Source organism: Lucilia cuprina, chromosome 5 (assembly GCF_022045245.1).
Source record: "Lucilia cuprina isolate Lc7/37 chromosome 5, ASM2204524v1, whole genome shotgun sequence".
Lineage (NCBI taxonomy): Eukaryota > Metazoa > Arthropoda > Insecta > Diptera > Calliphoridae > Lucilia > Lucilia cuprina.
This window is the reverse complement of record NC_060953.1, coordinates 3,580,315-3,598,164: the sequence shown is the minus strand read 5'-3', so window position 1 is coordinate 3,598,164 and position 17,850 is coordinate 3,580,315. Positions and strand designations below refer to the sequence as shown.

The following is a 17,850-nucleotide window of genomic DNA, read 5'->3' as shown; positions in this document are numbered from 1 at the left end:
TTGTCTCGACAAGATACTGATCTATTGTTAGGACTAAACAGTGATCAGTATTATAGACTAGAAACTAATCTATAGTCTAGGCTAGGGTTTGATATATAGACTGATCTATAGTCAAGACTATAGACCAATCTATAGTCCACACTACAGGTCTGTAGTCTAGACAAGAGATAGATCTATAGTCTACACAAGAGACTGATCTATATTCTAAACTAGACATATATATAGTCTAGACTGCACTATATATAGATCAGTAACAGATCTATAATTTACATAAGAGACAGATCTACAGTATAGATTAGAGACTAATAAATAGTCTAAAATAAAATATATAGTCTATAGACTAGAAACTGATCTTTAAATAGTCTAGACTAAAGACCGATCTGTAGTCTATATTAGAGGTGGTCTAGACTAGAGACTGATCTATAGTTTCGAACGAAATCTAATCTATAACCAAGACTAATCTTTAGCCTATACTAGAGACTTATCTATAGTTTAAACTATAGAGTTATCTGTTGTTTAGTTAAAACACAAATCTATAGCCTATAGTCTAGTTTAGAGACTAATCTATAAACTGTTCAAATTCTAAAATTTCAGAATGGTTTGTTGATTGTTGCTCATCTCAAATTGGTATGTTGATTGTTGCTCATCTCGTTTTGGTATGTTGATTGTTGAATTGTTGCTCATCTCAATTTGGTATGTTGATTGTTGAATTCCTGCTCATCTTGTTTTGGTATGTTGAATTGTTGCTCATCTCGTTTTGGTATGTTGATTGTTGAATTGTTGTTGTTCATCATCATTTGGGGTATGTTGATTGTTGTTTCTCATCTTTTTAGTATGTTGATTGTTGATATATATTTTCTATTTTAAAAATGTTGATTGTTGACAGATTTGCTGTTTCATTTGCGAATGTTGTTGTATGTTTATTATTGTTGCTTGTTTTTTTTTATTTCAAAATGTTGATTGCTGATTGTTTTTTTCATATACGTTCTACAAACTAAATTCCTTAAACTTAACACCAGCCTCCCTTAAAAAATTGATTTTCACAGGGGACAAGAGGAGGAGGGTTTCGTTTATTAGACAGCGAGCAAAAGTTTTGGGATTTACATTTTCAAATTATTTTGTATGTTTCTTAAATTATAATAAAAAAACACGTTTATACCAATAAAGTAAGGTAGTATAGGTAGAGATATAATGCATGAAGCCCAAGTCCTTTTTAAAAGTGTGGTTCATAACATTTTATAACAAACTTTTGCAATTATTTTTGAAATATTTACAAAAAGAAACCTAATATGGTATAGCTAATTTCCCTTAAGCATTTAAATATCTTAGCACATTTAAACACTTAAAATAATAAAGCAAAATTTTTTTTTTCAAAAAATAGTTTAAAACATGCATATGTTATTATTTTAAACAGAAATTAAAAAAAAAATAACATAAAAAAATAATAAAAATTACAAAAATGAAAAGGATTTAAAGGGAAAAATGTAATGCATGCCTTTAAAAAAACCCTAATGTTTATAATATTCCTTTATATAGAAAACATTTTTATAAAACCACATACACACATTTAGTACACTAATATTTATGAATAATATTAATATAGTTACAAAATCGCTAAACGCTATAAAACATATTTTTATTATTTATTCAAATAATTAAGTTCAAATTTTAGTTAAATGCTAAATTCTCTTCTCTCATAATTGTTTTTAATTTTAAATTTACTCTTTACGCACTGAGAAATGTTTAAGGTAAACAGGAATGTTGGTAAAAAAAAGTGTTCAAATCGAATTCCTTTTTTTAGGTTTTATCAAATTGTAGTATATTTACAAGTTTAGCAAATATACTACAAACGTATTAGGTATGTTAGAAACCGTGCTACTAGTAAATGAAATAGAAATTTTTTAAATAGAATTTTTGGTTTTTAAGCTTGAGCACATGTTATAACGCAAGTGTAGTATATTTACAAGAGTAGCAAATATACTACAAACATATTAGATAGGTTAGAAACCGTGCTACTAATAAATTAAACATAAATCTTAAAAAAAGAATTTTTGGTTTTTAAATTTTAGCACATGTTCTAACACAAGTGTAGTATATTTACAAGAGTATCAAATATACTACAACTTATTTTGTGATTTAACTAAGTTATCATCTAGAGACAGTAATTGTCTCGATTCAATTTATAAATTGTTTTTTTTTTATTTTTAAGTATTAACACAAGTTCTAACACAAGTGTAGTATATTTACAAGAATTGCAAATATACTGTAACTTATTTTGTGACTTAATTAAGTTATCATCTAGACACAGTAATAGTGAGAATATTAGAAACATTTTGTAAAAGAAGCAAGCAAATCTTTTTCTGCAATCTAAAAGTCTTGCTTATTTACAAGACTTGTAACAAAAATTAAATTTACTAGCCTTATGTGAAAAATAACATTTCATTAACTTTTTATTTTTCAATTAGTTGTTAGTGGACAGTTTATATAAACGGACCTCTGCTGAAATCTCTGTTGATACTATGAAGCTTGCAGTTTGGTATATTTACAAGAGCAATTTTTTTATTTTATTCTCAAAAAATTTTGTTTCTTTCATATATATGTTAAAATTTGGTCTTGTTTATTTACCAGGCTAATATTTTAATCCAAAAGATTATCCAGCTCAGTTTATATAGTATTTCAAAAGCTGAGATCTTGCATATTTACAAGTCTAGTAATGTGTCAAATTCTCATATTTTGTGTTGGAAATTCTGTCAATTTTCTTTTTATTAGTCATAAATGATTTTAATTAAATATTTCAAAGATTTTATTAGATCTTGCAAATTTACAAGGTTTGTATTCGAAGAAAATTTCAGATATTTTGTGTTTGAAATTCTTTTTAATTTATCTTTTTAGAAATTATTTCTTTTCTTTATAAATTTAATATTTACAATACTCTTAATTGTAAATCAGAGCATCACACATTTAGTGCTTTAGATCTTTTCAATTTATTTAAAATTTCTGGGTTTTAATCCTCCAGAGCTTATTCCTGATTATATTTTGAAGTTTTTGGTGTAGTATATTTACAAGACCAGTGCTTGATATCTTGAAAATTTGTGTTAAACATGTGTTTTTTTTCCCAAATATTACTTCACTTTTTCAAAAATCATCATCTGGGCAATGTTTGAATATATTTTGAAGTTTTGCCCATTGCATATTTACAAGACACTGTATTGCAAATCAAATGCTAACATAATTAGTGCTTTAGATATTTCCAATCTGTTATAATTTATCAAAAAAGCAATCTCAATTCAGATTATATTGCAAACATTGAGGTCTTGCATATTTGCAAGAGTAGTATAGTACGATTTCACATCTATACAAATTTCTTTTAAATTTTTCACACTTTTTTTTTAATTTTATAAAATTTTGTGCCGATTTCAAAGTAGTTTATACTGTAAAGTTTTAGATCTTGTATATTTACAAGTACTGCAATGTAAATTCCGAGTTGAAGGGGGATATCTACGTGTTAACACTTTTGAACAACCCGGGCTTATATACCATTTGTCATAACTTTTAGTTCTGCAAATTAGACCAAGTTCTTTCTTAAAATTTTGAATTATAACACTTTTACAAGACTTGCTACATTAGCTAAATTAAAAAAAGTGTGTATTTATTTCATTATATTTAAAGCTATTGAGCTGGATTTAGTGTATTTACTTATATTGAAGGAATTTTATGTACGAAACTTATGAGTATTGTTCCCAGATTTAGTTCTAAATATTTTGGTTTGGAAAAATATTGAGATCGATTATAATTTTGATTTTTGCCAAAAGTTTTCTTTTGAAAACTCAGTGTTTTTCAACAGTTCTCCTTTGAATCTATATGTAATTATTATTAACTGTGGCATTTATACGTTTGACAGCTTCTCGTGCTGCAGTGCGTTGTCGAAAGTATGCATGATCTATAGTGGTGGTCGTGGTGTTCGGGCTGGTGTTAGTATTTGTATTGTTTAAATCATTATTACTCTGTTGTCGTCTTGTTACGCGAGCTGAGGTTTGCTTGGCTTTCTTCTGTTTGGATGTTGTAGGACTTGAGGCTTCACAGCTAGAATCGCTATTACACAAGGATCCTGCGGAAGATGCTGACGATGAAGGTTCTGTTGTAATTAAATTCTTTTTAGGTCTACCACGACGTTTGATATTTGCGTTAGTACTAGTGTCTTTTTTCACTTCATCTTGTTGTTTTTCCATAAGCTTGGCTTGAACATTATGTTTCAGTAAGGAAAATTCCATCATTTTACGTTTTAAATCTTCTGCTAATTTATCATTTCTTTCCTGACACTTACGTTTAACACTGTTCAGACGTTGGGGATCCTGTTGTAGTAGCTCCTGCTGCTGAGTATGATTTTCCTGCAATTGCTGTGGTGGTAGATGTTGTGACAATTTTTGCTTTTGTACTATCTCATCTCTAGAGCCTACAAAATTTACATATTCCTTAGCAAAACCAGGAAGAGTAGGAGATAAAGAAGCTGATAAAGATGTCGTCTTTGTTTGTTGCGCATTATCATATTCGGTTTGTGATTGTTCAAGAAATGATTGTACAACTTGTAATGCACCCGAATCTCTATGAGGCATTGTGGTCTGATGAGGATTTCTTATTAAAGAAGGCAATACACTGCCACTACTACTAGGTACTTGATGTAAACCTGGCATATGATTCTGTTGAGGATTACGTATTAATGGAGGCAATAAACTATTGAATTGAGATTGAGGTTGATTAAAACTATTGTTGCTATTATTTTGCTCGGTTGTATTGCCATGAGAATTGGAAACTTCTTCGAAGACTTGCAATAAATGTTTAGATGTCTTTTCATGATCCTTTATCAAATAGGTTATATAGGGTTGTAAAATTTCTTTATAATTTGATTCAGGATTTTTGTTAACAGTTTGTTGTTGATTTGTTGTCGCTGTTGTTGCAGCATTAAAAGAGTTGCTATATCTAGTATTCATACGTTGTTGTTGCTGTTGTGGTGCTAAAGGTGTGTTTGTGTTTCTATTATTGTTATAGATATTTATGGGTAAATTGTGCCCTAGATTTTTTGGTGATATGTTACGTTGCGCTGAGAAATTGGAACTGGGACTGGTGGTAACATTTAAATGTTGATTGGTTAGTGTTAAAGGTGTTGGCTGTTGCTGTAGTTGTTGTTGTTGATTTTGTTGCAAGCGATAAGGATTTTGTAAATTGATTTCTTGATTCCCAAAAGTGTTGATAACGTTGTTGCGGGAGAAATTATTTTGCATTAGATTAGCAGCAGCATTATTGTTAGTCAAACAAGGCCGCTTAGCATAGAATTGCTGAGTAGAAGAGGAGGAGGGTTCCTCATCTCCTATTGCTCTAAGGTGTTGTTGCTGCTGCTGATGTTGTTGCCTAGTATTATATTTGTGTAGAGCACCGTTATCGTTAACCGATTCATCGGTTATGGAAATGAAAATATTCTGTTGATCTTGGAAATTTTGTGGCATTTCATGTAGCTGCACACCATTGGTATTAACAATAACTTCATTCTGAGGACTGGTAGCACAAGGAGGGTTTATATAAAGCTGATCATTGTTTAACTCTTCCCAGGTGGAATTGCGTTTATCTTGAGCTTGTTGCTGTTGTTGCTCAACTTCTGCCATTCTTTGGGGACTGTTCGTAGTATTATTATTGTTTTGTTCAATAACCTGTCCAGTGTTTGCTACGGTAGAAAACTGCATTAAATTATTCCAATTTTGATTGGCATTCACTACAGGCTCTTGGTTAAGGGACATTTCATTTTGTGTTGCATTACTAGAGTAATTTGTAGATGCAAAGTCTTGCACGGCATCCATATTGTGTGTGATATTGAAACTTGTATTTAAAGACTCATTATTTGTGGCAATACGAAAATATGAGGCCGAAGGCAAAGGTTGTGAGATATTGTGACCACTATTGGTGGCTTCTGATATGCTTCTAGAATACAATTGCATACGTTGTTGTAAAGAATTGGCAGCTTTTGAATTTTTTTTAAATTTCGAGGTATAAGAGGTTTGTATGAGGAATGTAAGCGCTATATTTATGCGCTGACGTACATCACTAACTTTATACTGTTGCTGTAAAATGGAGAGGACAAAGGATAACTTAAGTAATTGCTTGGCGGTGGATGGTGGCAAGGCAATCCATTCATTGTCATTATCATTAAAAATGGAAATAGTATCTCCTGCACTTTTCTTCCAATACAAAGGTTTGGTGACCGATGTATTGCCCTTGGCATTGGCTATATTGTAGTGTTCCAAAATGGCTATACGTTCCATTTCATAAGCTTGACCTTCGGCATAATAACCACAAGCATTGGCATTGTCTATAATGGTCATGACATCGGGTGAAGCTAAAAGATCTTCTATGAAACGATTGAGGTCCATTAACTTTTCCACATTAGCTACACTTAACATGGGAGTGGCGGGATATGATTCCGGCAAAGATTGTGTAGTTTGCGTTTGCATACGTGCCACTGTTGGCAGTTGTTGAGAGTCTATTGGTCGATTTTCGGGTGTTGGGCAAGGTAAAGGGTTATCTTTCAGTTGTGGTGCTACTATTTGTATAGGAGGTTGTCCTATGGGTCTTATCGGCATATGAACACGTCTTTTGAATGGTGAGGAAGGATCGGTTAATTTCCGTAAAGAATTAGCACTAGTAGAAGGTTTATTATCATCATAATCGGGGGCAGTCAAACTAAATGATGCTTCACTGGAATGATTTTCGTTTTCAACATTTTTGTTAACTTCTTGCTGCAAATCTTGTTCTAAATGTTCCTTTATTTCGGGCTGATTAACCTCTATTAATGTTTCCTTGTCTTTATCTGTATCTTCTATAACTACTTCGGCTGCTATTTCTTGTGGCTGTTCATATGTTGTGGGCAAAGTAAGTTGAGTATCTTCTGTTTCCTCATTGGGTTCAGCTTGTGTGGGTCTCTTTTTCAAGGGCAAAGAACAGGCTGAATTGGAGTCATGGTTAAATTTTTCAATTTCCATGTTATCAGCTTCCTCCTCTTCTTCCTCCTCATCGTCCTCTTCATCTTCTTCGTCATCTTTCTCCTCTACATCTTCCTCTTCGTCCTCATTAATGTTTTCAGCATTATCTTCACTTTCCTCTATGTTTTTAACAATTTCCTGCGTTTCCAAACTTGTGCTTACTTCTTTCTCTTCATTTTTGGTTTCTGCTTCCAAATCCTGTTGTATAGATTTTGATTTCTTGGATTTATTATTTCCCTCTTTGCTTTGTTTCTCATTTTCACGATTTGATATCTTGAAATAGGTTTTATTATTTGGTGTTGTACATATGGATATGGATATAATGGGGATTTTTGGAAAGGAAAATATAGCTGAAACTCCTTGGCTATCAGAGTCATTAGTTTTGGTTTCATTTTCCATGTCCTCCTTATTCCAATTGCCCAATTCTAAGGTCATGTGTTGATTTTCATTTAAAGAAGCTTCTACTTCTTGAGTTCTCATTTCCTCTTCTTTGGAGGAGTGCTCCTCTGACAATGGTTCTGTGTTTGTTTCTTGGTTATCATTTTGGCTATTTTCATTGTTAGATTTTTCTTCTGTATCATCTTCTTTAATGTTTTCAGATTTTGAATAGTTGGGACATTTTTCTTGTGTTTTCGTAGACTTGTTAGATCTTTTCAATTTCTTTTCCTTAGATAGCTCTGTCTGAATGGAGTTATTCTTATGTTTCTTAGGAGTTTTTGAAGATGTTAACTTTAACTCATTGATACTATTACTAATGGTTATGCTGGGTTCCTTGGTATCTTTGCTAATGATTTCAGTTTCCTTAACTTCAATTTTTGTCTCTTCTTCCATGTGTTCGGACTCTTCCTCCTTACTGGAACTTGTTATATTCTCTTCAGAAGAGTTTAAACTTTCTTCATCTGTCTCCTTACATTTAGATTTCTTTGTTTCAATCAACAATTCCTCTTCGTGTTCTTCATCTTTCTCTCTTAACCTTTTAAGTGGTTGTCTATCCTCATTCGAATCCTTAACATCATCCTGGTTAACAGAGTTTTTAATTGATTCATTGTTATCCAGTGTTTTTTTATTTAATGCACTATCCACTATGTCCTCAGTTTTATTGTTAAAATCCTCTAAAAGTTTAGCAGCTTCACAAGCTTCTGCATCCAATTGTGTTAATGGCATGCTTGCTGGCAGCTCTGATGTATTCTCTGTCATAACATCTATATCAATATGACACATGGAAATGGGCGTAGTGCAATTATTTTCAAATTCAAAATCATTATCATTCTTTGAATCGCAGTGTCCAGTTTCCTTTTCTTCGGCCGTTTCACTTAAAGTCTGAGGTAAAGGTTCATTTTGCAAACCAGCCAAATATTCCGCACAAAAGTTAGTCACCAGTTTGGCAGTTTCTGTTCTTTCCTCTTCTTCGAGGGTTTCTGTGGATTCCATGGCAGTAGATTGCTGTTCTTCATTAAGAATTTCTGGTTCCTGTGCTACCGTTGTTTCCTCTGTGTCACCATCTTTCGTTATTGTTTCTCTGATAGGGTTTTCTTCGGCTTCCACGTTAGTTGGCTGCAAATTTTCTTCTGTTACCTTTTCAGTTTCCTTTGGTTGTTCTTCTGCTGTATCTTTTACTTCATCCTCCTTTTGTTCCACTTTTGAGTTTAAAGTATTTTTATCCTTTTCCTCTAGATTTAAAGAATCATCTTTCTCTATGGTTTCTGTTACAATTTCTGTATTATTTTGTTGCTCTACAATTTCTTTTTCCTCCAAAATATTGGGATTTACTTCATCACATGTCGCGTTATCCTCTGACAAATTATTGTTACTTTCATTCACCAATTGTTTGTTTGCTTTTGTTATATTTTCTTCAACTAAAATTTCTTTTAATTCAGAATCTTTTGGAGTAACAACACTTTCCTTCTCTTTATCCAAACTTTCCTTAGACAATTCCTGAGAAATCAGCAAATCATTGGTCTCTTTTAACTCTTTCGATTTTTCAGTTACATCACAAGTTAGACTATTAATTTCCTCGGTAAGTAATTTACTTATTTTAGACAAATCATCCATTTCAACATCTTCTTCCGTTGTAGGCAATTGTGATTTGTTATCATTTACATTTGCAGCTTCTAAATGCTTTTCTGAAGCCCTATTATCGTCGACATTTTCTTGCTTTATGCAAACCTTCAATAAATTGTTTTCTAACTCCGGAGTTTCACGTTTAATTACTTCTCTAGGTTTAATATGATAAGGATGTTGTTGTTGTCTCCTTAGAGAAACAACTTTATGTATTTTTAAAGGTTTGGGTGATGATTTGAACACTTTTTTAGTTACCGGCAAAGGTTTCTTAAATATCATATCATCATCACTTTGTTTAGTGATTGTGGCAATAGGATTACATTTCAATTGACAAGTCTCAGTACGTTTGTAAGTGGAAGAGTTATCATTATTCTTAATATTACTTATAATTAGTGCTGTGTTTTGTTGTGTGTGTGGTAGATGTAGTTGTTCCTTACTAAAGTTACTTTTAAAATTGGTTAATGAAATATCGTTATTAAATCTAAGTTTTTTCAAACTTATCTTAACATTTTTTATGGTTTTCTGTTTTAAATTCATATTCAATGATTTTTGATTAAAAACTGACAAATTTTTATTGAAATTTGAACACTTATTATTGTGATCTTTTACGTTATTAGTTGTATATTTTAAAATTTCTTGTTTATTTATACATTCTTGATTTGTTGATTCTGCAGTTTTGTTTGAGTAGAAACAATTATATTAGAAACTTTTGATTGGTTTTGTTTTTGTTATTAATAAATTGTTGCACCCTCTACGTTGGGTGTCTTTTGTTAATGCTTTTTCATTGTGTTTTGTATTATTATTTTATTATAAAAAAGGGAATATTAAAGTAAAGAAATATGAATAAAATCCTACCTTGCTGTTCCTGATGTTTTATAGATGAAGACGTTGAATTGGAAGTGGAGGAGCCGGCTACGCTGCCGGCATAAGAAGAACCATCAAAGTCACGTAAATGAAAATATTCTGATGCATCGGAGGCTTTGTATTTTTGTTGCTGTATAGCTGGTTTGAGAGGCATTTTATGGGTGGAACTAGGAACGGTTGGTCCTAAGGGACTGGTATTGAATTGTACTCGCTTCTTCTGTTTTTTGGGCGTCTGTAAAATTTAACATAAAATAAATAAAATTTTTTATAAGAATATAACAAGAACTGAATTAGAACTAAAACTGAACTAGAACTGAACTAGAACTGAACTAGAACTGAACAAGAACTGAACTGAACTAGAACTGAACTAGAACTGAACTAGAACTGAACTAGAACTGAACTAGAACTGAACTAGAACTGAACTAGAACTGAACTAGAACTGAACTAGAACTGAACTAGAACTGAACTAGAACTGAACTAGAACTGAACTAGAACTGAACTAGAACTGAACTAGAACTGAACTAGAACTGAACTAGAAGTGAACTAGAACTGACCTAGAACTGAACTAGAACTAGAACTGAACTAGAATTGAACTAAAACTAAACTAGAACTGAACTAGAACAGAATAAATTTAAAATTATTTACCTTTGCTTCCGAACTATCGGAATAATAATGTTTATCTTGCTGCTGATGCTGTTGATAACGTGTTAGAGCTTGAGAAAATACTACTTTATCATTAGCTTGCATATTATTGTAAGTGGGATAAGGTCCCATTGGTCGTATTTGCTTGGCAAATATTTCCTTTTCGGGTTTTTTACTTGCAGTAGGCAAAAATGCATAGGCATTAGGTTCTTCTTCCTCATCGACTTCTTCATTGAGGAGGGCGTCATCATGTTCGTCTTGGACATCAGTACCATCATCTTCCTCATGTTCCTCTGGTCCTTCGGGCGGCGAAGAGGATATATGTATACTATCTCTTCTGTAAGCCTGATTTATGTGTGTTGTTGGCTGATATGGCTCTTGATTATCATCGTTAGAATGGTTTTTATCTCCTGTTTCCGTTAGATTACTCTTTTTAGCCTGATAGGTACGTAGAGTTCCGGTTAAAAATCTAGCAGATATTTTAGTTACATCATCCTCATCATCAGCTTCTAAAGACTCTAAATCGGTGTCGCAATGTATGGGTGTTGTGGTTAGAGGATAACTATCCACAAATAAATCTTCACAGGACTTATGTTGATTAGCTGCCTTAGAGGATTCCGATGTTGCTGTTGTTGACGCTGCAGCGGCTACTATAGTTCTTTCCTTAGAAACAACAGCTGAGATCTCTTCCTCACTTTCAGAATCACTGTCCAAACAAATGACAGCTTCTTTATCACGATTTGAGATCAAATTATTATTTTGTTGTTGTTTCTCTAATAGTAATTGTGCTTCACGATATTGTTTAGCCAATTGTTGGAAATCATTTAACCATTTGTCGTGGCGTTCTGTAATGCTACCTTGAGTATTTGTTGTTTCCTCTTCCTCCATGGTCAAATCAACAGTGCCAATAACAGTTTTCTCTTCGAGTTTAATGTTCGACATACTACCACTTAATGGTTCCAACTGTACGGTGGCAAAAATTTGGGCAAAATCACTGGCAGGTGAAGTGGCATCTACTACAATAACATCATCGTCTTCATCGTCATCACAGAGGTTCTATGGGATTAGGCAAATAATTTATATTAAAATATTTATGATTTTCTTTTTATATTTTTTGAGAATAGTTTTGTTTCAGCTTAAATGTTATTATCTCTTTAGTTGTGGATACTTTAGCAAATTTTTTACTTAACACACATTTCCAAAGTTTTTAACTGGACTTTAGGATTGTGCAGTAAAAATATAAGAATTTCTCTACAACTATCAGACCTTTTACTAGATCATCATTGTTAATGAAAGAGCAAGCGATGAATTTTAAAGAACAAATCTAGAACTGAACTAGAACGGAACTAGAACTGAACTAGAACTGTATTAGAACTGAACTAGAATTGAACTAGAACTGAACTAGAACTGAACTAGAACTGAACTAGAACTGAACTAGAACTGAACTAGAACTGAACTAGAACTGAACTAGAACTGAACTAGAACTGAACTAGAACTGAACTAGAACTGAACTAGAACTGAACTAGAACTGAATTAGAACTGAACTAAAACTGAACTAGAACTGAACTAGAACTAATATAGAACTGAACTAGAACTGAACTAGAACTGAACTAGAACTGAACTAGTACTGAACTAGAACTGAACTAGAACTGAACTAGAACTGAACTAGAACTGAACTAGTACTAAACTTAAACTGATCTAGATCCGAACTTTCAACAAAAGCGCTCAATAAATTCTCTATTAAACCTTTCCGATAATTTTTTAAAACTTACCACTATAGATCCAATGGTTTTGAGAGCATTATCTATAATTGAAGCCTAAATAATACAAAAACAAAATTATTATTTAATACAAGGTAAAGTTAAATAATGTTTATTTACTCACATTACGTATATCACGATAAAATTTTAAATTATTTAAAATAGTACGAGTAGCTGTACTATGTGTGGTATACATGGGTAAATAAGAGCCATACAAATTATTGGAGCAGAGAGAAACCGATGGTTTCATAAAACTTTCGGCAAAGTTGACAATCAGCAATTTATCGTCATCATCTTTTTGCATCATCATCCAACGATAGAAGACAATTATATATAACATATATAATTTGTCGGGCAAGACATTGACTTCCGAAACCGGTTTAATGGGTATAAATTCACTGGAAATTTTTATAAAATTTTTATAAGTTTTTTTTTTTTTTTCTTTATGGAATAAGTATAATAATAGAAAATATTTACCCAAATATTGCACACATTATATCCCGGGCATTGTATAATTTGGGTATATAAACCAAAGTACGTAAAATATTATAAAGAGTGGCATCCTAAAGAAAAATTGAGTTTTATTTTTATAATTATTAGAATAGAAAATAATATACATGTTATTAGCATTTAGTTGTTAAAATACAAACCTCTTCCTCTTGTACCAGATGTCTGCGCATTATGTAGATAATACGATGCGCTATTGCAAGTTGTTCTTGGGGGGTGTTGGCGGCATCTACACTTAGCCTAAGCTCACAGACTATAAATATGGACATAATCTCACACACTCTGTAATGATATTCTTCCAGCTGGAAAGAAAAAAACACACACACACAGATTGAAATTATTTTTAGATTTTTTTTGGGATTATTTTATTAAGGTTCAATTTAAATGTTTTGATTTCTGAAAAAAAAAATTGTTAGATTATTACTTTAACTTACATCTGATAAACATGTACTCAACTGCTTAAAGATGTCAAGAGTGCGTACAATATTTTGTGATAATTTCAAACTCATATCAGGAGACTCTAAAACTTTGCCAAAGATTTCATTGCAGCCACTTAAAAGAGAAAATAAAGCAAAGAAATTAATTAATTGTTTAAAGAAAATATAGAATATTTTAAATACTTTTTATATTTATTAATGGTTTGCATTAATTGTGTGCTGTAAGAATCCTTGTAAAGTCCTGAATTATAACGGCGTATATCACGATAGATGTCATCAATAAATGTAAATAGTTTATACATTTTTAAATTTGTTGTTGTTGCTGCTGATGCTGATGAAGAGGACAAAATGTTGGACGAAGCATTTGAGTTAGAGGAAGGAGATGAGGCGGCAGCTAATGCTGCTGCTGCAGTTGTTGATGTTGAGGGTAAAACTAAATTGTGATCTTTGGCGCTGTCTGAGTTTTTTGTTGTTTTTGTTGTTGTTATTGCTGCTGCGGTTGTTTTGATTTCTTTTTGTTGTGGTCCAGCCACTTTAGCCGTACAAACTGTGGCTTTGAATTCTTTAAAAGACAACATGCTAAAAGTAAATATAATAACAATTATTATGTATTAAACGAATTATATAATTGCAAAATAAACCCACTTTTTTTGTTTAAAAGTATTAAGTTTTATTTATAAAAGTATAAAAATTTCAATTGGTTTTTCGTTAATTTTTTAATTGTGTTTAACACAACGTTTACGTCTGATTGTTATACAAAGACTGACTGGCTAAGTGAGTTTAGCTATTGGGAAAAATTCAAATATATATAAATTTTTTTAAATATCCTCTCAAAAACAAATCTAGGCAGGTAATAATCACCATTATAAATACCCATACAGTTTGGAAATCATATGTGTGTGTGTATGTGGACAGATGTAATCTTTGTTTTAACGTCTTCAGGTAGTAGTGTAAAGAATATTTATGTCCTTTACATATGCATAAAGGTATTTCCAAAAGTAGTTTCTTTAATTTAGTCCTGCCGGTTTGTAATGCTTAAGAATTTACACATACATATGTCCATATTATGTTGACACTAATAAACTAATTAGCAAAGATAAGTAGAGGAATCTGTAACAGTTTTAATCTATTCAAAATCACAAATTATATTAATTTACCAAGAAATATTAAAAAAAATTAAAACTTCTAAATATCTTAAAGAAAACTTGATTTTTGAATCGATTATGTATCTTAGTTGTTAAAATAATTTGATTTCTGGTAGTTTTTTTAACACTAACTTGAAAACTTCATAAATAATGATCATTAACTAGTGGTGCCCGGACCGCGTTGCTGGGCCTTGATGAACATGTGGACTTTTTTACATAAGATTTGATTCAATCTGAAATATATATTTGAAATTTGGTTCTTATGATGTGCGTTGTTCCTGAGTTCATTGATTAATTGTATAGAAGATAGAAGATAATATTCGTACAATAAGTGTTTGCTTGGCTAGAACCATTTTCAGACTAAAATCATGGACTTGAGTTGCTGACAACGCAATAAATATTTTGAAATTATTTTCAGAAATATTAAATTTAGAAATTTTTCAAAAATTGTTCCTTTAGTAGTTTTTTTTTAACATATTATAGACTTAGTGATTTCTTTATAGAAAATTAATCGATTTAATTGTCTCTATATAGAAAAATTGTCGTTTTAGTAATTTTTCTGGAAAAAATTGTCGCTTTAGTGATTTTTGTGGAAAAAATTGTCGCTTTAGTGATTTTTCTATAAAAAAAATGTCGCTTTAGTGATTTTTGTAGAAAAAAATATCGCTTTATTGATTTTACTATAGAAAAATTATCGCTTTAGTGATTTTTGTAGAGAAAAAATTTGTCGCTTTAGTGATGTTTGTAGAAAAAAATTGTCGCTTTATTGATTTTTCTATAGAAAAATTATCGCTTTAGTGATTTTTTAGAAAAAAATTGTCCCTGTTGTGAAGTTTATATAGACAAATTTTTATTTAATTTTTCTATAGAAAAAATTTCGTCTTATAGATTTTTCTATAGAAAAAATATCGCCTTATTCATATTTCTAAAGAAAAAATGTCACCTTACTGATTTTTCTATAGAAAAAATGTCGCCATATTGTTTTTTCTATAGAGTAGTTGTCGCCTAAATGATTTTTATAGAAAACTGGATATTCGTTCCTGGGGAAGAAAAACTTCCGGTTGATACAGCTGTTGCTGAGTTGACAATTTTTGGACGATTGAGAATCGGGTCTTTCCGAAGCTGAGATCCAATTGTCGTGGGAAAAATTGTTGTTTTTGTTGCTTATATGATTATTCTATAGAAAAATGGTCGCTATAATGATTTTTGTAATGTAATATATATAGAAAAGTAATTATTATGTAGAAAAAGTTGTCGCTTAAATAATTATTCTATAAAGAATGTCGCTTTAATGATTTTTCTATAGAAAAATTGTCGCTGTAATGATTTTTCATAAAAAAATTGTCGTTTTTATGATTTTTTTATAAAATATTTTTATTTTAATATTTTTTTCTTTAAAAAAATTGTCGCCTTAGTTAATTTTCTATAGAAAAATTTTATACTTTTTTAAATTAAAATAAATTAGATATCAAAAAATATTAATAAAGCACTTCTCAAATTTTCAATAAATTATTTAATTTTATAGAATTTTTTTCATAATGCCATTCTAATTGCTTCTACATGTATAAATATTTTATTGCATAAAAAACTAAAATGTCAATTACATTCCTAAACTTTACAATAACATTGTTTTAACGTCAATTACACTATTATATCTTAAGTATAAAACCAGTTATACAAACATAAATAGTTTGACATTTAAATTTTCTGCAATACAATTGAATGAAATTAAATTCTAAAGCAATAGATTTTAAATTTAATATAAATTAAGGGAAAGTTTTATAATTTATATTAAACTAATAAGTTTTAGTAAAGGTATAAATAAACTCCGATCTCAGTAATATAATTGTGATTTTCATCAACTTCTGAATAGTATTTCTTAGAAACTAGTTAATTGGCAAAAGGTTGTTAGCAAAAACTTGTGAAGAACTTTTCTTAGAAACCAGTTGATGATATAGAGTTAAACATTATTTCCATAGAAATATTCAAACAAAATTTAGTGCATTTGATTGAACTTTAATCTTTGCTACATATTTAGGCTAAGTATTCCGACAAAGAACAAAAGAATTTGTACTAACTTATCACTGATATATGCCGGCTAGCAACAACAAAGCATTATTAATCTTTGCTGTTTTTTTTTTTATCAATTAGAAATCTTTTTTAAAGCTTATTTTATTAATAATATAAATATATGTATATCACACACTTAATGAAAGTGAAAATACACATCTCTTACATTTTTCTTTTTATTTTTTCTTCATTTAAATTTTTATGTACATAAATATTTTCTGATGACATACAATGTCCATATAGATAAAGTAAGAGATGTAGAAGTAGTATCGGTGGGTGATACCTCTACATGTTAATAATGCAAAGAAAATTATTCAGATATTCAGCACTGAATCATAATTTAAAGCGTTTATAGTATATAAAAGATTAATTATTGTTTAATAAGGGAACAATAAATCATGCAAAAAAAAATTACTTTAATCAATTCTAATGATGCTGATGAATTTTAACTAAAGTTGTTATAATTGTAATTTTGGAAATTTTCAAATATATACTAGGTATTAACATTTTTAGATGACAAATTATTTATTATTAATCTTGTTGTTGGTAATAAATAACTAGTTTTTTCTTAATTTCATAGATTTTTAAATTATTCATAAAAACTTTCTTTTACGCTTGAATAGTGGGGAGAGATCAATGACTGATTGAATGGGCTTAAAAAATGAGTGTTTAGTTGTTGCAGTTAAAAATGTTGAAGTCAATTGTTTCTTTTTTTCTGATTTGTTTTTCTATCTGCTTTAGTTATGTTGCATATTTGTCATGAAATAAGTTGATTTTTCATTTATTTTTGTTGTTATTTCAAGCACAATGTTTATAATTATGACATAAACCCTATAAGGCATTAATAATGATATCAAAGGCTTGTCAATTCTTTTGAAATTGAAAGTCTAGTCTATAATCTAGTCTAAAGTCTAGTCCAAAGTCTAGTATAAAGCTTAGTCTAAAGTATAGTCTAAAGCCTAATCTATAGTCTAGTTTATAGTCTAGTCTATAGTCTAGTCCATAGTCTAGTTTATAGTCTAGTCTATAGTCTAGTCTAAAGTCTAGTCTATAGTCTAGTCTATAGTCTAGTCTATAGTTTAGTCTATAGTCTAGTCTATAGTCTAGTCTACAGTCTAGTCTATAGTCTAGTCTATAGTCTAGTCTATAGTCTAGTCTATAGTCTAGTCTATAGTCTAGTCTATAGTCTAGTCTATAGTCAAGTCTATAATCTAGTCAATAGTCTAGTCGACGGTGTGAAGATAAATATGTCGAATATATACGTTCCACACCTCTGTTAAATACATTCCACTTGCTGTTAAAATACGTTCCACACATTCCACACGTTAAATTTAAT

The 17,850-nt window shown here is 30.5% G+C and overlaps 1 protein-coding gene across 3 annotated transcripts in view; it reads right to left on the bottom strand.

The window, feature by feature from the left end:
• Window positions 1-17,850, bottom strand: part of LOC111689648 (serine-rich adhesin for platelets) — a 35,829-nt gene that overhangs the window by 10,913 nt on the left and 7,066 nt on the right. For 2 of the 3 annotated variants that reach the window (XM_046952109.1, XM_046952110.1), the window contains exons 2-9: window positions 13,483-13,878; window positions 13,297-13,414; window positions 13,006-13,164; window positions 12,833-12,918; window positions 12,480-12,753; window positions 12,368-12,412; window positions 10,599-11,651; window positions 9,945-10,185 (exon numbers count right to left, since the gene is read on the bottom strand). In XM_046952109.1, coding sequence (XP_046808065.1) covers window positions 9,945-10,185; window positions 10,599-11,651; window positions 12,368-12,412; window positions 12,480-12,753; window positions 12,833-12,918; window positions 13,006-13,164; window positions 13,297-13,414; window positions 13,483-13,877 — 2,371 coding nt within the window. In that variant the 5' untranslated portion in view covers window position 13,878. Of the gene's footprint in view, window positions 1-3,115; window positions 9,758-9,944; window positions 10,186-10,598; window positions 11,652-12,367; window positions 12,413-12,479; window positions 12,754-12,832; window positions 12,919-13,005; window positions 13,165-13,296; window positions 13,415-13,482; window positions 13,879-17,850 lie in introns of those variants that run through there. The other variant, XM_046952111.1, reaches the window with a different exon arrangement.